Source organism: Dinoponera quadriceps, unplaced genomic scaffold, assembly GCF_001313825.1.
Source record: "Dinoponera quadriceps isolate SergipeBrazil2010 unplaced genomic scaffold, ASM131382v1 scaffold553, whole genome shotgun sequence".
Taxonomy (NCBI): domain Eukaryota; kingdom Metazoa; phylum Arthropoda; class Insecta; order Hymenoptera; family Formicidae; genus Dinoponera; species Dinoponera quadriceps.
In genome coordinates this window covers 1,731-25,063 of record NW_014554644.1, presented here as the reverse complement: position 1 = coordinate 25,063, position 23,333 = coordinate 1,731, and the positions used below count along the sequence as shown (strand labels likewise).

Here is a 23,333-nt window from a genome sequence, read left to right as displayed (position 1 = left end):
ATGTAAGGTAAAATCACGACGCAAATTCGAAACAAGATATGTACTCTGTATGGAGAGGATGCTGTAAGCGAACGTATATGTCAAAAATAATTTGCCAAATTTTATTCAGGAGAAATGAATATCGAAGAAGCTTTTCGCACTGGTCGACCAGTTATCATGGATCACTAAACAACGGTTGACCAAATAACTTTAATTGCTTCTGATCAGCAAATAACATCTCGGGAAATCGCCTCGAAGTTAAAAATCAACTGTTTCTGAACATATAAGCAAACTTGGAATGGTAAGGAAGTTCTTTGTTTGGGTATTGACAATTTGACTGAAAAATATCTCATCGATCGCATTTCCATCTGCGATATATTATGCTAATGCAAACCGACCATTTTTAAAACGAATTGTAACAGATGACAAGAAATGGATCATTTATAATAACAATGAGCGAATAAAGTCGTGGAGCAAGCGAAATGAACCTCCATTAATTAATTCGAAGTCTGGTTGCATCCGAAAAAAGCCTGGTTCTCTAGTTGATGGAATTGGAAGAGAATCGTGCGTTATGAGCTACTACCAAATAACCAATCTATCAATTCGGACAAATACTGTTCGTAATTGAATTAAAGGCAGAAATCGACAAAAAATGTTTGAAATTGGTCAATTGGAAGGGTATCGTTTCCTATCACGACAACGCTAAGCCTTATACTACTTTCAGACCCGACAAAAACTGCTGCAGATTGGCTGAAATGTTTTGCCTCATCCACCATATTCACCCGACATTGCAAATTTCGATTATTACTTATTCTGGTTCCTGTTGAATTTCCGTAATGGTATAAGCTTTGCTTCCTTGTAACGTCTCAAAAACTATTTAGACAGTTTCGCCGAAAAAATCCACTTCTACAAGAGAAAAATTATGAAATTATTTGAAAGATAGAAGACTATTGTATTAAAAAAAATAGCGCATATGTCATTGGTTAATTATTTTTGATTAAAAAATTCATTCTTTGTTTGAATTTGGCTTGAAAATCCGCACGAATTTTCCGGACAACACAATATATCATTTTTCGTACATTCTCAAATATAAACTCGTACGACCGCAATGTTTCATTTAATTATCGAATATTATAAATATATTCTGAAAATATCACATTTGCATTTTATGTAAAAATAATGTAAAACTTTTAATAGCGAAAAAAATAGGAATAAATTTTCTCATGATTAATATGAATTGTTTTAAAACTTGAATTTTTCAAGGTTTCAATCAAACTTACTGTTTGCTCTAAAATAAACTATAATCTGTAATTAAAAATCCAAAAGCAATCACCAGTTCGCCCGTTTATATCATATTAATTTCTGTTACAAATAATTGTTATTGCATTTCTTCCAACATTTGCCAACATTACGCCATTACAATATTTTTAATACATAAACGAATATATTATAAACATAATCCTCCAAGATATCGAATCAGAACATTTTGGTCTCCGAAGTTGCTATTTGATTATTGAAGTAAAACAATGCTGACCACAACTAAAAAAAGGATAGGTGACCTTTTATAGGATTGAAATTACGGAGGGGCTCATTATGAGATGAAAGATTCAAAAAATAAAGTAGCAGACTTTCTTTATTTAAACAAAATGATCTAACATTTAGTTGGTTTATTTTATTAATATCAGTGTAATTTTGTTGTAAATAATATTTTATTATTACAACAAATAATTCTTAAAGTTTTGGACCAATGATTAACGCGATATTCTAGACAAGACACCTGTTTTCAAGCTGATATTTAAGAAATAAAATAAGAAAAATTATTAAAGTTACATAGCTGAAATTTTGCATGAATATTAATTCATATTTGAAGAAACGCTTCAAAGCTTTATAGGTATCATTGTATTAAAAATTATTCAAACCAGAGAGTACGAGTCGTGTCGCAAAATTTGCTTTCAATCAAATCGTATTTATCGCAACAGCCCTAATAACTCGAAGTAAATATATATAAACACTTTTGGTATTCTTTGTACGAGGGTGGTTCAATAAGTACTCGTGTTATACGACAAAGGGCGTTCCTGAGGGAAGTTGGTGTTATCATCGTGTGCTGTCATCTATCAAACGACGGCAAAACAAATTGCAGACTGATTGATAGGTTAGTTTGGATTTGGCAGCCATTCGAGTAAGACGTGTCTCGTGATTTTCGCTAAGATGGAAAAAGAGCAGTATCGTTCGGTAATTCGCTTTTTGATTTTGGATCGGAAAAAATGCGAGGAGATAAAAGCAAAGTTGGATGCTGTTTATGGGGACACTTCGCCATCTATGACCACAGTTAGATATTGGTTCAACGAATTTAAAAGTGGGCGAACATCCGTTTTTGATGAGGAGCGACCAGGACGCCCCGCAGACGTGGTTACCGAGGAAATCATTCAAAAAGTCCACGACATGATTCTCGCTGATCGACGAACGAAAGTGCGCGAAGTAGCAAAGGCCGTATGTGTGTCGACCGGAACGGCAATTAATATTTTACATAATAAGTTGGCGATGAAAAAATTGTCGGCCCAATGTGTGCCGCGATTGCTTACGGTGGACAACAAGCGGATGTGGCTGTTAACTTCGAAGCAGTGTTTGGAGCAATTTAAGCGAGGTCCAAAGGAGTTTTTGCGTCGAGTTGTCACATGAAGAAATAAAACCTGGATTCATCATTACACACCAGAAAGTAAGCAACAATCAAAGCAATGGGTTTCTCCCGGTGAATCTGCTCCAAAGAAGGCGAAGACGGTCCCATCGGCCGGAAAGGTCGTGGCGACGATTTTTTGGGATGAGAACGGCGTCATCCTTATGGATTTTTTAGAAAAAGGAAGAACGATCACTGGACAATACTACAGTGAGTGATTGGACCGCTTCGACAAAAAATTGAAGGAGAAACGGCCCCATTTGGCGAAAAAGAAGGTGCTGTTTCACCACGATAACGCACCAGCACATTCATCCGGAGTTGTCACCGCCAAACTGCATGAATTGCGTTATGAATTGCTGCCGCACCCCCCGTATTCATCCGATCTGGCTCCCTGCTACTTTTTCTTGTTCCCTAACATGAAGAAATGGCTCGCGGGAAAAAAATTTAGCTCAAACGAGGAAGTCATCGCCGAGACAGAGGCGTATTTTGGAGAGTTCGACAAATCCTATTTTTTGGAGAGGTTAAAAAATGGCAGGAACGTTGGGAGAAGTGTATCTTTCTAAAAGGGGACTATGTTGAAAAATAAAAAAAAATTTTTTGAAAAAATAGTGTCTTCATTTCTAACACAGGTACTTATTGAACCGCCCTCGTAAGTGTAGCTATTGCCAGAACCTCAAAAAGTTAAAATATAAACATTTTTAACAAAATCGTACCTGCTGACATATTCAAATTTATTTTTTTGCAAAGTCCTTAACTAATACAAGCAGAGAATGGAAAAGTATTGTGCAACATTTATATCAGATGCTTAAATTTAATTCTCGCCGTTTTTTGCTACAAAAACTAATGTTTATTTCAAAAGAACGGAAGATCATATCTTCTTCAAAGTATTATCCTTCGGATGCTACAATCTTTTTCCACTTTTCTCGTAACACATAGATTCCGCGTGAGAAAAATTCAGGTTCATTCGAAGCGATTCAGACATCGAGCCATTTTTTGATATCTTCGAGAGAATTAAAGTGCTCAGAAAGATTATGCTGCATTGGCCGAAACAAATGGTAATTTTAAGAAGCAACGTCTGGTGACTAGGACTGGTGGGGAAAGACATCCCATCTAACTGCCCCTAAGATTTCCTTCACTGGTGTTGCAACACGTAGTCTAGCAATGTCATGGAAAAGAATAATTTTGTCATGTCTTTTGGCACAATGCGGGCGTTTTTCTATTAGTTCTTTGAGCCCGATTCAAATTTAGTAATTGTTGTTGGTAGTGTTCAGCAGTGATAATTTGATTCGGTTGCTGCAGCTCATAATAAACTACACCGATTTAATCCCGCCAAATGTACAGCATGATCTTCTTTCCATGAACATCCTGTTTTGGCGTTGATGTTGATAGTTTGCCGGGACACATCCATGATTTCTTGCGCTTACGATTGTCGTAACGAATTCATTTTGCATGGCCAGACACAATTCGATGCAAAAACGACTTCCGTTTTTGTCTTGGTAGCAGTAATTTACATATAGTTAAACGTTTTGCAATGTCTCTTTCTCTCAATTTATGTGGAACTCAGATTCCTAACTTCTGGATAATTCCTATTACTTTTAGACGTTTGCTAACAGTTGACTCATCGACATTTAATATTTCCGATAATTCTTTGAGTGTCGGACACGAATCTTCTTCCTGTAATACCTCAAATTCTCCATGTTTACATTTTTTTGGCTGACCAGAACGCTCTTCGACATTCACATCAAAATTGTTGCCTTTGAATTGTCTACACCAATCTCTGCAAGCTTGTGTCAGATAGAGTATGTTCCCCATAATCCTCTACTAGCAACAGTAACATTCAGCAGCAGATTTTTAAAGATGAGAGCAGAAAAGTAATGCTTACCTCAAATGCTCTTTTTTGGAAATCTGACATCTTCAATGCAATAAGAAATTGTGTTCTATGCACTATAATATAATATCATACACTGATTATTAAAGCCTACTGAGTGTATATTCATATACACAAGTTTCATATCAACACTTTCATATCAACAGTTACTTTCAGCTATAATGAAATAGCACAACTAATGACCTCTATTAGTCAACAGCAAGAATTAAATCGAGCACCTAATATATATACGAGGTTTGTTCAAAAAGTATGACGAATTTTCAATTTCCGCGGGTTACGTCTATTCGATTTCTGATTTTTTTGTGGCGTTATGTTGGTACTCATGTCCCTCACTTATGCCGATAAGTTCGGCCAATTTGAATATTCAGTTTATCTTTGACAGCTGTTTTGCTTAGACGTGTTTTGGCTGGTCTTCGATTTTTGCCTATTCCAAAAAATGGATCAAAGAATCTAACAAAATTAAGTGCGCGGACGCATTCTTAATGTTGACTGTGGTATATGGTGAGGCTACTTTGGACAGAAGCAACGTTTATCGGTGGTACAAAATGTTCTCAGAGGGCCGAGAAGATGTGAACGACGAAGAGCGTGCCGGACGCCCGAGCACGTCAACAACAGACGAAAACATTGATGAAGTGAAGAAAATAGTATTGGCCCATCGTCGAGTCACGGTTAGAGAAGTTGCTGAGGACCTAAACATATCGATTGGCTAGTGCCATTCGATTTTACTAATGATTTGGGCGTGAAACGGGTCGCCGCGAAATTCGTACCAACGCCCCTGCTCACACATCGTTGCTTGTGCGCGTATTTTTGGCCAAAAACAACACACTAATGATGCCGCAGCCACCGNTGGACCGAAGCAACGTTTATCGGTGGTACAAAATGTTCTCAGAGGGCCGAGAAGATGTGAACGACGAAGAGCGTGCCGGACGCCCGAGCACGTCAACAACAGACGAAGACATTGATGAAGTGAAGAAAATAGTATTGGCCCATCGTCGAGTCACGGTTAGAGAAGTTGCTGAGGACCTAAACATATCGATTGGCTAGTGCCATTCGATTTTACTAATGATTTGGGCGTGAAACGGGTCGCCGCGAAATTCGTACCAACGCCCCTGCTCACACATCGTTGCTTGTGCGCGTATTTTTGGCCAAAAACAACACACTAATGATGCCGCAGCCACCGTATTCCCCAGACCTGGCCCCCTGTGACTTTTTCTTGTTCCAGAAACTGAAGAGGCACATGAAAGGACGACGCTACGCTACGATTGAGGAGATAAAAACATCACTGAAGGAGGAGCTGAACAAAATCACAAAAAATGATTTTTTGAAGTGCTTCGAGGATTGGAAAAAACGTTGGCACAAGTGTATAATATCTGATGGGGATTACTTTGAAGGAGACAAAATAGATATTCATTAATAAATAAATAATTTTTGAAAAAACACAAAATTCGCGATACTTTTTGAACAGACCTCGTATATATACGAGGTTGTCCTTTTTCAAATTGAAGCCACGAACTTGCGTTAGAGCCGAATAGCGTTGTTCGATGTCGAGCTTCGACATTTTGGTAATTTTGGAAATTTTGTCGCGTTGGGTGTGTCGAGCGATCCGAAGCCAATTGATAACGGAATTTCGTTGCTATGCGATCGTAGGCTTGGGGAAGATTGCAAACCTATGTAAACTCTGGCCTCTTAGAAATCGAACGTCCAGACATACTAGTCATTTGTGTTATCCTTGTCGTATTGTCATTATTGCGCCGCGTTATGCTAGATATAAGAATAGCGTGGGGCAGGAGATTCGCGTATATGCGACGAAAGAATTCAATCGTAACGCGTAGCGTGGAGGTAGCGTTTATTTCGCGTTTATTTCGCATCTCTTTAGTGTCTCCTTCGCGTTCCTGTTGCGTCTCTATCGCACCAATTTAACGTCTCTTTCATGATCGTGTTGCATCTCTGTCGTATCTAGTCAGCGTTTTTTTCGCGATGTTTTAGCGTCTCTTTCACGTTAATACCACGTCACATGATGCTCAAGGCAAGAATTCCATGGCGGAGTCGTAAATAGCGTGTTTTCGACAGTAAAATTCAGCAGCATCGCATATACGAGGTCTGTTCAAAAAGTATCGCGAATTTTGTGTTTTTTCCAAAATTATTTATTTATTTATGAACATCTATTTCGTCTCCTTCAAAGTAATCCCCATCAGATATTATACACTTGTGCCAACGTTTTTTCCAATCCTCGAAGCAATTTAAAAAATCATTTTTTGTGATCTTGTTCAGCTCCTCCTTCGATGCCGTCTTTATCTCCTTAATCGTAGCATAGCGTCGTCCTTTCATGTGCCTCCTCAGTTTCGGGAACAAGAAAAAGTCACAGGGGGCCAGGTCTGGGGAATATGGTGGCTGCGGCATCATTAGTGTGTTGTTTTTGGCCAAAAATTCGCGCACAAGCAACGATGTGTGAGTAGGAGCGTTATCATGGTGCAAAAGCCAATTTTTATTCTTCCACAAATCCGGGCGTTTCTGGCGGATTGCTTCACGCAAATTGCGCATATCTTGCAGGTAATATTCCTTATTGACCGTTCTACCCTGTGGCAAGAACTCATGATGCCCCTGCAATCGAAGAAATCTGTAAGCAAAACCTTCACATTAGACCGAACTTGGCGCGCTTTTCGGTCTTGGCTCATGCGGCAGCTTCCATTGGGATGATTGAGCTTTGGTTTCCACGGCATAACCATAAACCCATGATTCGTCACTAGTTATGACCCTCTGGAGCAAATTTGGGTCGTCGCGGACCGAGTCCAACAGCTCCCCAGCAATGTTAATGCGATGCTGTTTTTGGTCAAAATTGAGCAATTTTGGTACGAGTTTCGCGGCGACCCGTCTCATGCCCAAATTATTAGTAAAAATCGAATGGCACGAGCCAATCGATATGTTTAGGTCCTCAGCAACTTCTCTAACGGTGATTCGACGATTGGCCAATACTATTTTCTTCACTTCATCAGTGTTTTCGTCTGTTGTTGACGTGCTCGGGCGTCCAGCACGCTCTTCGTTGTTCACATCTTCTCGGCCCTCTGAGAACATTTTGTACCACCAATAAACGTTGCTTCTGTCCAAGGTAGCCTCACCATATGCCACAGTCAACATTCGAAATGCGTCCGCGCATTTAATTTTGTTAGATTCTTTGATCCATTTTTTGGAATAGGCAAAAATCGAAGACGAGCCAAAACACGCCCAAGCAAAACAGCTGTCAAAGATAAACTGAATATTCAAAATGGCCGAACTTGTCGGCATAAGTGAGGGACATGAGTACCAACATAACGCCACAAAAAAATCGAAAATCGAATATACGTAACCCGCGGAAATTCAAAATTCGCGATACTTTTTGAACAGACCTCATATATCACGTTTTTGGCGTTCTCTTACGTGTCCACCTAACGCTTTGGTTGCAGGCAAGTAGCGTCTTTTTTGCGTTTATCTAGTGCGCTAGTCGCAGGTAATCGGCGTTTTTTTCGCGCCTCTCTCGGGGAAATTTTGGCTTTCCTCTCGCACTTATCTAGCGCACTGGTCGCAGATAAATTGCGTTATTAATTTTGGGTTCGTGCTCGCCACTCAGAGTTGCAAACGACGAAATATTTTTGCGTTCGGCTCGCGTTGTTCACTTTCCGGCAGAGCTTGGGATTATCGCGTTTAGTATTTCGTGTATTTCACATTTTCCGTTAGTGTTGCGTTTTCGTTCTCGTTTGGCGTACTTTCGTGTTAACGTTCGTTAACGATAACGTTATCGCGTCTTATCTTTTGGTGTCACGTGCGTTATTTTTGTAGTAGATTTCGAGTAGGCAAAGATTTGCACTCAAAAGTTAGCTTTTCGATACTCGCGATCAACAGTACGCAAGTCGTTCGATCTTGTCGGGGTCGTATGAGTAGAGGTTATTGTGTTATCGCGTACATCTTATATCGTCGCGTGCGTAAATTATTATTATTACTCTCATATTAGCGTCAGAGCGACCGTCGCTACGGCGCTCCTTGATTTGATGTCATGCCTTTCGTGCAATTCGCGTTTCTAATATAGATTGCTTTCTCGACATTAGCGGTTGCGAATTTATTTACGTTTTCGCGTAAGAACGACCGCTCAGACCGCTCAGACAGTAACAGCCAGAAGCTACCGCATCGAGTTATTCATAATTTTTCTTTGATTTTCTTCCCCTTTATTGTTATTTCCGTATTAAATAAAAGTCAGTTATTTTTGTTCTCGTTTACGTATCGCGTATTTACCAGGTTTAGAAGTATGAAACCGGAATTTCTTTATAGATGGTGCTAGCCATCAGTTTAGGGACCGTAAGACCGCTTCTGCAGCGCCATCAACTCCCTCTAACAGCTGACGAAGATTTTCAACACACAACAAGCCAAGTTCCATACACCGATATATATTTCTATAACCTTAAACATGTCGAGTTTTGTGCCCACGAACTACGATTTGCGGACAGCATTGGTTTTTTGTAATCATATGAAGAAAATTCCTGCAGAAGAAAATTCCTGCAGAATTGCATCGAGTGCTTGTCAAAGCTTACGGTGAACATACTCTTGGTAAAACACAGTGTTTCGAGTGGTTCAAAAAATTCAAATGTGGTGATTTTGACGTGAAAAACAAAAAGCGTGGGAAACCACCGAAAAAGCAAACAACGAATTGCGAGCCTTATTGGATGAAGATGATACTCAAACTCAACAAGAACTCGCGGATGAATTGAATGTGACGCAGAAAGCTGTCTCAATTCGTTTGAAAGCCATGGAAAAGATTCAGAAAGTGGGAAAATGGGTTCCGCATGAACTGAATGAAAGACAGCAAGAAAATCGAAAAACCACTTGTGAAATGCTGCTCGACAGATACAAAAGAAAGTCCATCGTATCATGACAGGTGATGAAAAATGGATATATTTTGAGAATCCTAAGCGTCAGAAATCATGGGTGAATCCAGGTGAACCATCGACATCCACTGCAATCGCTTTGGAAAGAAGACAATATTCTGTGTTTGGTGGGATCAGAAGAGTGTAATCTATTATGATCTGCTAAAACGTGGTAAAACCGTTAACACTGATCGCTACCAATAGCAAATGATCGATTTAAATCGAGCATTGCGTGAAAAACGACCGGAATATGGAAAAAGGCAACACAAAGTCATTTTGCTCCATGATAATGCCCCATCACACAGCAAAACGTGTCAGGGAAACGATCGAGGCGTTCAGTTGGGAAATACTAACGCATGCGGCTTATTCTCCAGACTTGGCTCCGTCCGATTATCATCTATTCGCATCAATGGGATACGCTCTCGCTGAACAACGCTTCAATTCGTGTGAAAATGTACGAAAATGGCTCGATAGCTGGTTCGCTTCAAAAGAAGAAATGTTTTTTTGGCGTGGCATTCATAAACTGCCGGAGATGTGGGAAAAATGTATAAATAGCAATGGACATTATTTTGAATAATATATTTTTTATCATTTTCTAACATCGGACGTGTAAGTTTTACAAAAAAATTCCAGTTTCATTCTTCTACACCTGGTATACTTCGATTTCCATGAAATTGTCTATATTTTATTTGTCAAAGCATATGATATTTGATCTTGAATTTTTTCTATCAATTGCGATGTTTGTTATGTAACAGTAGAGATTACACTAAATGTTTATAAAAATTGTCCTTCTAAAATCTCTATCGGTCGTTTTAAACTAACACTTACACACAATACCCACAATCAATAAGTCAATTAACAGAAGGATAGGCCTGAAATATTAGAACAGATAGAGTATTTGTTGGGTGTAACTACCTTCGAGCGCAATAATTTTCAATTCATGCACCGCAACTTATAAAACTTATATCTTTATTATTTTTCCATATTTCAATAAAATATTCTAGAAACTTATTTTTTAGAAGCATTTAAAACGTTTAAAAGGGAAAAATATATTCGAAAAATACAATAAATTTTTTTGGAATTTTAGACAAGAATATCTTTTTAAGCACTGGATAAATAATTATTGAAATACTGCAAGTATTTAATCAGTAAATTTATTTAATCAGAAATTTGCAGAAAATCTGCACATTTCTAAATAATTGCCAGTATTAAATTTTTAATGGTATGCAGCGGATTAAACATTTTACTAGCTGCTAATTATGAATTACTATATAAAGTGCCTGAAAACATATCAGAAATATTTTAAAGATTAATTGGTGAATATATTCAGAGTCAAAAAATCCATATTAATATATATCCTAAACTTAATCGTTGTCTAGATATTGTTTATTTCATAATATAAGTAGCCAACATTTGAATGGAATAGGATTTACTATAAGAAGTGTTCTTATATATTTTCTTTATTTTGCTTACAAGAAATGTTCAAAACTATCACCACTTTGTTCAATACACATAGCCGTACGTTGTAGAAGTAACTGTTGAATTTTTAACCGGATTTCTATCTTAAATTAAGAAGTAAACAATAACTTGACAACGATTATGTTTAGGACACATGTTTATACAAACTTTTTAATTCTAAATACGTCCTCAAATTGATCTTTGAATTATTTCCGATATATGTTCGGAATGTATACAATTTTTTGGTATATAACTTAATGGAAATATTATGTTAAAACCTTTACTGAAACTTTCTCTCAATCGATCTCATTTCATTATCATTCCCTCTATGCATACAATTTTCAATTAAATTCAATAAATTTTAGCAGTATATTTTAACTTTCCTTATATTCGAGTACTGGTATAATATGAACTTGACGGAAGTTACAGAAAAATTACTGAAATATATAATAATAAATTTTTAAAAATATACCATAATTTTTATGATGAAATTCAGTGTAATATTATGAAATATAATATAAATTAGAATATCATTTTGAAAAATAATAATAAAATAATAACAAAATTTTTGAAATATTAAATATTATGAAATTTACTGAATTAAAATAACCTGAAAACTGTTTTTATTAGTGAAATTGGGTCAATTGAAAGAGTATTTAAGAAAAATATTTCCATCAGGATAATTCTTCACTATATTTATAATTACTGTATGTAACTCTTTAGAAGAAAATGTTACAATTTGATTGTTTATTTTGAAGGTGGTCTGGTTTACCGCTCTTTTTCCTTACGCAGTCTTGTTGATTCTGCTGATAAGAGGTATTACTCTACCGGGAAGTACCGAGGGGATTCGTTATTATCTCAGTCCAAATTTCTCCGCTATTACAAGAGCAGAGGTAATATTTTATACTGTTTTATATCAATTTGTGTGCATGTTGTAAAAATTTAATATTATTCTATTAGGTGAACAACTTTGCTCCCGCCATTTCACTATAGATAGCTTTAGTGGAAATTAGTGGTCAAAGTAAATAGATCATATACGTCATACAATCAACTTGGGCATCTGTCAACATAACCTAATAGTTACATTAGTCAATTTGTATCTGTATTATAAAGTTATCGTCGATTGAAGATGTCAGTTTACGAGCCGAATTCTCGTCATATGCCGGAGGTTTTACTCTTCTGCTTCAATATGAAGAAATCTGCGGCTGAGGCTTATCAAATGCTCTCAAATACCTATGGTGAGATCGCTATTAGTGAAAGAACGTGTTGTGAGTGGTTTCAACGCTTCACGAACGGTGATTTTCACGTCGAAAACCGGCATAGCGGTGGAAGAGGAAAGATTTTTGAAGATGCTGAATTGAAAGCATTATTTGATGAAGACTCGTGTCAAACTCAGAAAGAATTGGCACAATCATTGGAAGTGACTCAACAAGCCATTTCGAAGCGCCTCAAAGTCATGGGAATGATTCAAAAGCAAGGGTATTGGGTGCCGTACGAGTTGAAGCCATGAGATGCTGAACGGCTTTTGTTTGCTTGTGAACAGCTGCTTGAAAGGCAGAGACGAAAAGGATTTCTGCATCGCATTGTGACTGGAGATGAAAAATGGGTTCGTTACAATAATCCCAAGCGCAGAAAATCATGGGGAGTTCCCGGCCACGCTTCCACATCGACGGCCAAACCGAACATTCATGGCTCCAAGGTAATGCACTGTATTTGGTGGGATCAGCTCGGCGTAGTGTATTACGAGTTATTAAAACCAACCGAAACAATCACAGGCGATCGGTATCGAACTCAATTGATGCGTTTGAGCCGAGCATTGAAAGACAAGCGGCCGCACTACGCCGGAGACACGAGAAAGTGATTTTGCAGCATGACAATGCTCGACCCCATGTTGCAAAAGTGGTCAAGACATACTTGGAAACGTTGAAATGGGAAGTCCTACCCCACCCGCCGTACTCTCCAGACGTTGCACCTTCGGATTATCACTTGTTCCGATCAATGGTACACGGCCTGGCTGACCAACACTTCCAGTCTAATGAAGAAATCGGAAAATGGATAGATTCGTGGATTACCTCAAAAGATGACCAGTTTTTTCAACGCGGGATTCGTGCATTGCCCAAAAGATGAAAGAAAGTAGTGACCAGTGATGGACAATACTTTGAGTCATAACTTTATCTCCATTTTTTTACAATAAAGCCTCAAATTAAAAAAAAATGACGAGAGCAAAGTTGTACACCTAATATATTTCATGTTTCTACTTAGTATGATGTTTAAAAGGAACTTAACCTGTATTTAACTTATTTAAATAAGTATATTATCACACTGCAACACTTGCAACGACAATATGATTATTGTCCGCGCAGTTGCAGGTCATCTTCGCACCCGCTTTCGCGATAGCGGACCCATTTCGGCTAGATCAGTATCAATTTATTGATACTATCAATTTATTCATAGTGATTTTAACTCTTCGATATCCCGAGTGAAAATAGCGTTGTGATCCTTTCACCTTCTTGCTCTTTACGCAATGAAATTCAGGGAGATCGCGGAAGAGGTAATAAATTATAGACGAATTTAACATACGAATAATAATACTTTAATCTGCATGCTTACTTTCAATTACACGCAACGATCCTATACACCGGGAGATCCCGTGACACAATTAATAGAGAGTAATCTTTCGCTTGAAATGTTACACGAGATGCTTTTAAGCAGCGGATCTAAGCCGTTCGACGGCAACTATGGCAACGCGCGTCATGCTAACAAACAAAGAATTGCTCTCTAGCCTAGTTTCGTTACGCGAATCTCGTCGGGATTTCCAATGGACGCCAGCCGGGCTTTTCCTGAGAGTAATTATTGCTTTCTGGCCAATTATGTATTATACTCGTGTTAACTCGCTCGCTAGAAGCAGTTTCCCAAAAAACACGCGATTCAAGGACACAGCTTAATATACCAGATGTATGCATAAGTTTTTTCCTGTTTAACTAAGAGATGGCGCCAGCGAAAAGTACGCAGCGTATTAATTTGACACATACGTCATTTTGTTCGTCTGACATTTAAAACTACAAACACACACAAGTTGAGTCCGCCAAAAACTAGCGTCTTTGTTTTATCGTTCAGTGATCATGTCGAGTTTTGTGCTTATAAAAGAACATTTGTGGCACGCATTGCTTTTCTTATTTAATCAAAAGAAAAAGGCTGTTGAAAGTCATCGTTTGCTGGTAGAAACATATGGTGAACACGCTCCATTGATTAGAACATGTGAGACATGGTTTCGACAATTAAAAAATGGTGATTTTAATGTGAAAGACAGTGAGCGCTCTGGTAGACCACAAAAATGCGAAGACGAGCAATTGCAGGAGTTATTGGATGATGACCCAACTCAAACTCAACGGCAATTAGCAGAAGCATTACATGTATCACAAGAAACAATCAGCAGACGTTTACGAGCAATGGGAAAGATCAATAAACTCGGTAAATGGGTCCCACACAATTTGAATGAACGTCAAATGGAAAATCGCAAAGTCACTTGTGAAATGCTGCTTCAACGCCACGAAAGGAAATCATTTTTGTATCGAATTGTGACGGGTGACGAAAAATGGATTTATTTTGAAAACCCGAAGCGGAAAAAATCGTGGCTTTCACCTGGCGAAGCCGGTCCATCAACACCAAGGCCAAATCGCTTCTACAAGGAGACCATGCTCAGTGTCTGGTGGGACCAGAGCGGTATTGTGTATTATGAACTCTTGAAGCCCGGCGAAACCGTTAATACACAACGCTATCGCCAACAAATGATTAATTTAAACCACGCATTAATCGAAAGACGACCGGAATGGGCCAGAAGACATGGCAAAGTGATTTTGTTACATGACAATGCGCCGTCTCACACAGCAAAACCAGTGAAAAACACCTTGAAATCGCTTGGATGGGACATCCTTCCGCACCCGCCGTACTCCCCAGACCTGGCGCAATCTGACTATCACCTCTTCGCATCAATGGGGCACGCGCTCGCAGAGCAGCACTTCAGCAATTTCGAGGAAGTTGGAAAATGGCTCGACTAATGGTTTGCCGCGAAAGACAAGCAGTTTTTCTGGCATGGTATTCATAAATTACCTGAAAGATGGGCGAAATGTGTAGAAGCCGATGGTCAATATTTTGAATAAAATAAAAATTAATTTCCCTTGAAAATTATGTGTTTTTTTTTACCAAAAAAACCGGAAAAAACTTATGCATACACCTAGTAATACAAGCAATATCGACAATTAACATCCGAGGACAGTGCGACCGGTCATTAGAGAAGGTAGCCGAGTCTTGTGTCTGAGTCTCCGAGATACCTAAGCTCTAAACCCTCTCGAGAACTGCCTTCGTCGCCCTGCGACGTGGCTCCAAAATCTCGCACGTTCTAGCGTCCCGACCTTCAGGGCGCGATGGGCCTTAAACGAGTTCAAGTTCTTGGTCTACTACTTGCGCAGGTGCCGTCAAGAAGCGACGGCAACCGACTTGGAATTATAAAGCAACTCTAACCCGCGGCTGTACATAGTTTCTCTTCTCTCACCCACTCGCCACCTGAAGCTCGCTTCTCCTCCTCAGGAAATCGTCCCGCTAATTCGGCAGCTTCGCTCGCTCGCTCTCACCGACCTTCGTTATGATCGCCGTCGGGCCGCATAGTGACGAGCATGGCTCGTCAATTAGCGCAGGACGCAACCGTCACAAGGATCTGTCGCGCCGATTGATGCGGCATCCAGTTGGCTCTCCCGGTTAGATCATGCTTATCACAATGTTCGCGGGAGGTTCGCGTCTATTCGACGCTTAACTTGTCCTTGTTCCTCACGGGACGACTTTCGGTAACTACTGGGCTCGCAGTAGTTGAAAGAATTCCTTGAGCCCTTTCGAAGGGATCCTCTTTCGCATGATTTGCGACCGGGTCGTGGGTCCTTGCGCTCTTCTCAGCGCAAAGTGGCCATCCTCGCTGTCCGTCGCTAGTCATCTATCCGGGAAAGGAAAATTCCCCGCGCCCTTCCATACACCGCTCTAGTTGCTCTTCAAGAATTTTACTCTTTCGCGCTCGGCTCCTCCTGGCAGCTCCAATTTCTCCTTAGGTCCAACTTGCTGGCTTCTCAACGTGGATGACCTTACATTGACAATATTAATAATAGCTGCAGGTCGCGTCTTGTGCACAAAACGGCGCACGAAACAAAATTATAAACTTCTGTCATCTTCTCGTATGAGAAAGCGCATATTTCTGGCTTATCCTCGGCCAGGCCATTGGCCTGAGCGACGAACAAAACTTTGCATCGTCATAATATAATTTCATTAAAATATAATAACATATATTATTGAAGTTGTAGCACAAAATGAGTCTATTTATGAATTCGTTAAAATTTCCACTACAGGGTGCACTGTTAGAATACAGACAAAATTGTATTTGAAATTTCCACTATATTAGAATTTAGCTGTAAGTGTCACTTGATGCTGAGGTAAACCAAATACGTGAGTGAGACGTTCATAACCGCGAAATAGCCGAGTTGCTCAAGTTAAATCCGAAATTTAACCGGAGGATAGCGATCATTGAAAGTCTTCGCGCCGGAAAGAAGCCGAAATAAGTTTTCTCGAATACCTCAGGTCAACGGAGTACAATGTTGCCTAGAGGTACACAGCCTCAGAAGAGTCCGAAAAGGGCTCTTTCTTTTCGACAAGAAAAATCCAAGTAAGGAAGAAGGCGATAAGTACTTCGTAATTGCCGTTAGGCTGCAACAATAATTCCAGAAGGAGGTAACGATCACGAAGAATATCTATTCGGAGATCCTGAGGACGGTAAAGTTGAGGTGGTAAAAAGAAAATGTTTATTGTCGACACAAAAGTGACCCGCAGGAACGGCCGTTGGCTCGCATGACCTCCAAGATGTCCCCGTTTTAGCTAGGACGAAGTTTTCAGCCAATGCTCACGTCCTAAGCGTTGTCTCTAACGAGGATGACGTCATGCTGCCACATTTTTTTAATAAAGGCGAAACCGTCATATAGGAAGTATATTTACGCGTTCTGACAACAGTAGTCAAGCCATGGATGGACGCTATAGTTTCCAGAAGGCCGTACATCTTCCAATAGAACGGCGCACGAGTTCATTTGATCCAAAACTGGCTGTCGGACAACGTCGACATGTTTCGGAGCAAAGAGTTTTGGCCTCCGAATAGTCCAGATTTAAATCTGTTGAACTATTGGGTGAGTGCAAAAGTGCATGCGGAGTTTGTGAGTAAAAGTCAGACAGTGATTAGGCAAACAAAGTTCTTTATTCAATCAATGATATATTCTCCATCGTTGTCTATAATCTTTTTCCAACGTTCTGGCAACATACGGATGCCCCGATCATAAAAACTGCGCGTTTTAGATTCGAAGAACGAAGACACGACGTTTTTTAAGGCATCCAAAGAGTCAATTTTTTTTCCATTTAAATGATTTTGCAATGACCGGAACAAGTGATAATCAGAAGGTGCGATATCAGGAGAATACGGTGGATGAGTTAGGACATCCCATTGCAGGCTGTTCAGTTTGCGCAGCGTCTGTCTCGAAACGTGTGGTCTTGCGTTGTCGTGGTGAAAGACTACGCCCTTGCGATTTGACAAAATCGGACGTTTCTGTTTGATTTCTCGATTCAGATTGGTTAATTGGCGACAGTACTTGTCCGAATCAATCGTTTGACCAGCGGGGAGAAACTCAAAATAAATTATGCCCTTGCAATCCCACCAAACACAGAGCATCACCTTCATCGGGTGTAAACCGGCCTTTGCCATTGCTTCACCATGCTCACCTGCCTGTTTCCATGTGCGTTTGCGCTGAACATTGTTGTACAGGACCCATTTCTCATCGCCCGTCACTAATCGATCCAAAAACGGCTCGTTTTTGAGCCGCCCGAGTAAAAAAACGGCAGCAGAAACTCGCTGGATTTTGTTCCTCTCCGTCATCAAATGGGGCACCCATACATCGAGCTTCAAATCGAAACCGATTTTTTTTAAACGCCGAAAAGCGGTTGATCGGTCAACGTTAAGTGCTGTAGCAACTTCCTCTGTTGAAATTCGCGGAGTATTCTGAACTAAAGTTCGCACAACATCGTCATCAATGTCTGAAGGTCGACCTGAGCGTGGCTCGTCTTCAAGGTTAAACTGTCCGCGGCGAAATTTCGCAAACCATTTTTCCACAGTTCGTTTAGCTGGTGCTTGATCTTGATAAACCTCTTGAATGTTTTTTACGGCTGCTGCAACGTTTATTCCTTTCCGAAACTCGTAAAGCATAACATGCCGTAAATGCACCTTTTCGACACTCATTTTGAAAGTAATCTTTCTCGAAGCAGTTCGTATCTACACAAATTCTTTTGTTTGAAATGAACGCTGCACACGTCACCTTTCCAACGATATGTCTTACGGAGATGGCGGTATTAATGACAAAACTTTACGCCGCTTCTAACGCCATCTATTGCACCTCCGCACGAACTTTTGCACTCACCCAATATTATATGTGGAGCGTGATTGAAAGGGTCATTAAAAAGTCGAGACATCCTAATATGGCTCTCTCTCCAGGCCGTTGTTGAAGCAGCATTCTACAATATGTACAAGCCGACGAGAGAGCGTGTAACCGCTTCAGGCTCAGGATCGAGGTAGTAATTGCGACATACGGTGGTAATATTAAGTAAATTTTGTACATAAGGGTTCCACAAATGACACGAAAAAAAGTTTTTATATAATTTTGTACGTTTGACCAATAAACTAAACTTTTGTTAAATATAGTGTTTATTTTGTCCGAATGTAGCTGACGTCCGCTGTAATAGAGATCAACAGTTGTGCTACTTCAAAATAGCCGAAAGTGACTGTTGATGTATATGAAAATACTGTTAATAAGCGTTAATTATCGAGTTGACATTAGATCGTAGTGCAAAGAAAATAACTTTTTATTGCATAAAAACGTCGGCTTTCGTACCAAAAAGAGCATTTGCGAAAAGCATTATTTTTTTGCTCTGATTTCAAGAAATCTGCTGCTGAAAGTCATCGTTTGCTAGTGGAGGATTATGCGGAACATGCTCTATTTGAAATAACTTGCAGAGGTTGGCTTAGACAATTCACAGGCAACGATTTTGATGTGATTGACAGAGAGCGCTCTGGTCAGCCGAGAAAGTTTGAAGATGGAGAATTAGAAGTATTAGTGGAAGATTCTTGTCAGATGTTTAAAGAGTTGTCGGAAATATTAAATATCGATGAGTCAACCGTTAGCAAACGTCTAAACTTAATGGGAATGATCCAGGAGGTAGGAAACTAGGTCCCACATGAATTGAGAGAAAGATACATTGTGAAACGTTTAACCATTTGTGAATTGCTGTTTCAAGAACAAAAACAGACGTCGTTCTTGTATCGAAATGTGACTGGCGATGAGAAATGGATTCGTTATGATAATCCTAAGCGCAAGAAATCATACGTGCGTCCCGACGAACCATTAACATCAACGCCAAAATAGAATATTCATGTAAAGAATATCATGCTATGCATTTGATGGGATTAAATCGGTATAGTATATTATAAGCTTCTGTAACCGAGTCAAATTATCACTAGTGAACACTACCGACAACAATTATTGAATTTGAATCGAGCATTCAAAGAAAAACGCCCGTAATACGCCAAAAGGCATGACAAAATTATTCTTCTCCATGACAATGCTGGACATCATGTTGCAACACCAGTGAAGGAAATCTTGGAAGCAGTTAGATGGCACGTCTTATCCCACCCGCGCTCTTCACCAGAGGTTGTTTCTTCAGATTATCATTTGTTTTGGTCGACGTAGCATGGCCTTTTTGAGCAGTACTTCAGTTCTTTCGAAGATATAAAAAAAAACTCGATGACTGAATCGCTTGGAATGAACCCGAATTTTTCTCCCGCGGAATCCATGTATTGCTCAAAAAGCGGAAAAGGGTTGTAGTTTACGAAAGACAATATTTTGAAGAAGATATGTTGTTCTGTTTTTTTTTAAACGAACGTGAGTTTTTGTAACAAATACTGCGAAAATTAATTCAAGCACCTAATATTATTTCTAATCTTTTATGTTGCATGACAATTAAGCATATTTACAATATTAATTAATAACCCACATTAGGCATATGTACAATATTAATTAATATCCCACTTTAATAAAAACGCTTCTGATATTTTATATTATATATTATAACATTTGGAAATGTTAATCTTATACGAAGTTATTTTTACAACCAGCCCATATCATTTTAGACGCCTCTAGCATATTTATTATGATAATCATCCGTCATATATGTATTCCCTTTTCCGGCACGTTGTCACTTTTGCTGACTATCTTACTCAGCTACTTTCATAGTTATATTGATGTCTTGGGCGTTGACAACTACATTGCCGCGTAAATACACGGTACTGTTACTGTGTGAGAGAGAGAGAGAGAGGGAGAAGGAGAGAGAGAGAGAGAGAGAGAGAATGCTCGCTCCGACTGGGCTAATGTGAACGAAGCTGCTAATACTTTTTCCGCGTGAATCTGACAAGGAAATCCACGCTCATAGATTATGCATAGCACGTTCAAAGTTCGAAGCAGTGTGTAAGCGCGGCAGGGTATCTAACTGGTAAGAGGCCCGAGTTCGGTCCTTTGTGTTGATAATTATTTCATCTTTTCTCTTTTATTAAAATAATAATTTTGTAATTATTTTGTGAGTGCAAAGAGGCAATAAGAACAGAAATAACAGTAAATGTAAAGAAAACTGGTGCCACCTACGATGGGCTTGACCTTGACATATGTTACCAAAGACATGGCCCTGAGGAACAATCAAAAGGTTTTATGCGTCGCTAATCGTTTATTAAAAAATTATTAGTAAAAGAAGTTTGAAACATGTACACATATTTACTATAGCAAACTCACCTCCAGTGACTTTGATCTTGACATATTTAGTAGAAATCACTCTCCTGAATAATTTTCCGAAGGTTTTACCCGTCGCTCACTGTTCGTTAAAAAGATATAAACAGAACAAGGAAAATACGTTACACTCATATATCCACATCGACCGGTACTTTAAGTTTTTTCACTGAACTACTAATTAAAAATTTTAACTAACTAACTAAAAATTTTGTTTATAGTCGGGCTTTGATAGTCTGAAGTAGGTGACTGACTAATTTAATATAAAATTTTGTTAATATCCTTTAAATGAATAGTAAGTGACGTGTAAAACCTTTCAATTGTTACTCAGGACCATATCTTTGATAACACACATTAACCCATTAGCTGCCACGATCCCCATTTGGGGATCAAAACAAAACATAATTTGAATATAATTATACTGTTACACAACTTTTTGTGCATATATATAACTTAAAAATTTCAAATTGCATAGATTTAATCTGAGCCAAACCTGAGTCAAACGAGCATTTCTGAGGCCAGATTTTAATTCAGCGTGTTAAAAACCTTCGGGATACTATACTCCGGTTTCTGGTAAAATGTTTTTGCCAAATTTTGTCGGCCTGTGAAATTCATGCAATTAAAAATTTTTTAAATAACATATATCGCTGACAAAAACAGATATTTGAGCAAACTCAACGGCATTTGAAAGATTGAGACCTATACTTTGAGATACTTTGAACAGTATACATATTTAGTTAATTAAAATCTTTTTTTTGCTAATTATTTTGCGTTCGAAATTTATTCGATTTTCGCTACAGAATTATGCATAGACCCAATATTATTCTCTTATATTCTGTTTCATATTTTATGAAACAATATTACAACAATATTGTAACATTTGTACGTTTCTTCTCTATAGTTTATGTATATTGATTTTATTTCTGTTCTAGGTATGGGTGGATGCCGCAACACAGGTATTTTTTTCTTTAGGACCAGGTTTTGGAGTGTTGCTCGCTTATGCAAGTTACAATAAGTATCATAACAATGTTTACAAGTAAGGACACAATATATCACGTAACGTATATGACAATTCGTATATGTTTAACATTAACGTTTTCCACAGAGATGCTTTATTGACGAGTTTGATCAACAGCGCAACGTCCTTTATTGCTGGATTTGTTATATTTTCGGTACTCGGTTACATGGCACGTGCAAGTGGAAAATCCATCCAAGATGTTGCCACAGAAGGGCCCGGTTTGGTCTTCATTGTTTATCCAGCAGCTATTGCTACTATGCCTGGATCAATGTTTTGGGCACTTATCTTTTTCATGATGTTGCTTACGCTCGGTTTGGACAGCTCGGTATGATTTCCCTGCTTAAAATGATACATAGAAATATATAGAGATACATAGAAATGATACATAGAAAAAAATTAAACGTATTTCTTTCCGCGTGATTTTGGTTTCTCTGTTTCATATATAATCCCAATAGACCATTACAGCGAAACTATAATGATTTTACCGTAAATTTCGTATTACTTTCCAATGTTTTACTATACAAATTATATACAGAATAAGGCAAAAGTATAGAACCCATGAACTACTTCGAGAACTTTAGGAAAACAATAGCTGGAACGCGCACTTTAGGAAAACAATAGCAGAGACGAAACTTTTAGGACTTTGAGGACAAAACTCAATAGTGACCGTAACTTTGACCTTGAGGTCGAATTTAAAGGCTATTTGAAAGTCAACTAGTATTTTTTTTTTTATAGAAACCTCTAGATTTTATTGCAAATAATGCAAATTTCATCGGAGAAGAGTATCCCCCGCATCATAAAGTATATATATATATATATATATATATATTAATCCTAAGACTAGATTTAAAAATCTCCCATCCCTTCTTCAGACTTTCATTTGTACAACCGTTACATTACTGCCGCTGAACTTTGTTAAGCTTTGTAGAAGAGTGGTCTCTACGTTGCTTGTGATAATGCAGGTTCTAGTTTTTCTCATGTCATTTACACATAAGATTTTCCCACACCTGATTAGGTTCCTAATTCTGTCCCCAACTAGCTATGGCTCTTACACTAGCTCTATTTGTGCTATTAGTGCTGGTTTTGTCCGCATCATAGCCATGCTCCTGACTAGGAACGCTGAGGTGCCTTTGCTGCGATGCAAATTAATTTACAAAAAAGGAATCTCAGAGCCCACCATTCTAAACAGACCCCGACTGATCGTTTTTCTTGGTAGCCTTCCTGCAGTTCTCCCCAACCAACCTTACAGTGCTTGGTTCAGCTCACAGAAAAATTTAAAGTTGAGGGCTTTTAGTGCCCTCCCTTCCCTAACAAGGGCAGCGAAGTGGGTGCTCGTGGCATTCCCGTTTTGTTCCTCTTCGCGACTACCCAGTCGTTTCCAATATTTGGGTTCTGCCTGTCAAAGAGTTCTAAACCAGCTTTGACAGGTATTTTCGGGTTCTCAACATGCACTACGACCTGATGTCGCTTTTGCAGCTCATCAACCCTCAGCACACGCAATTGAGTTCCGTTTTTTAAT

General features: G+C 38.8%; 1 protein-coding gene across 1 annotated transcript in view; it reads left to right on the top strand.

Annotated features, from left to right (window-relative positions):
• Nucleotides 1-22,145, top strand: part of LOC106740589 (sodium-dependent dopamine transporter) — a gene marked incomplete at its 5' end in the record, with an annotated part of 41,538 nt that extends 19,393 nt beyond the window's left edge. The window contains 3 exons of the mRNA XM_014611778.1: nt 11,650-11,784; nt 21,729-21,832; nt 21,902-22,145. Of these exons, the coding sequence (XP_014467264.1) occupies nt 11,650-11,784; nt 21,729-21,832; nt 21,902-22,145 (483 nt within the window). The remainder of the gene's footprint in view (nt 1-11,649; nt 11,785-21,728; nt 21,833-21,901) is intronic.
• Nucleotides 22,146-23,333: the final 1,188 nt, after the last annotated feature.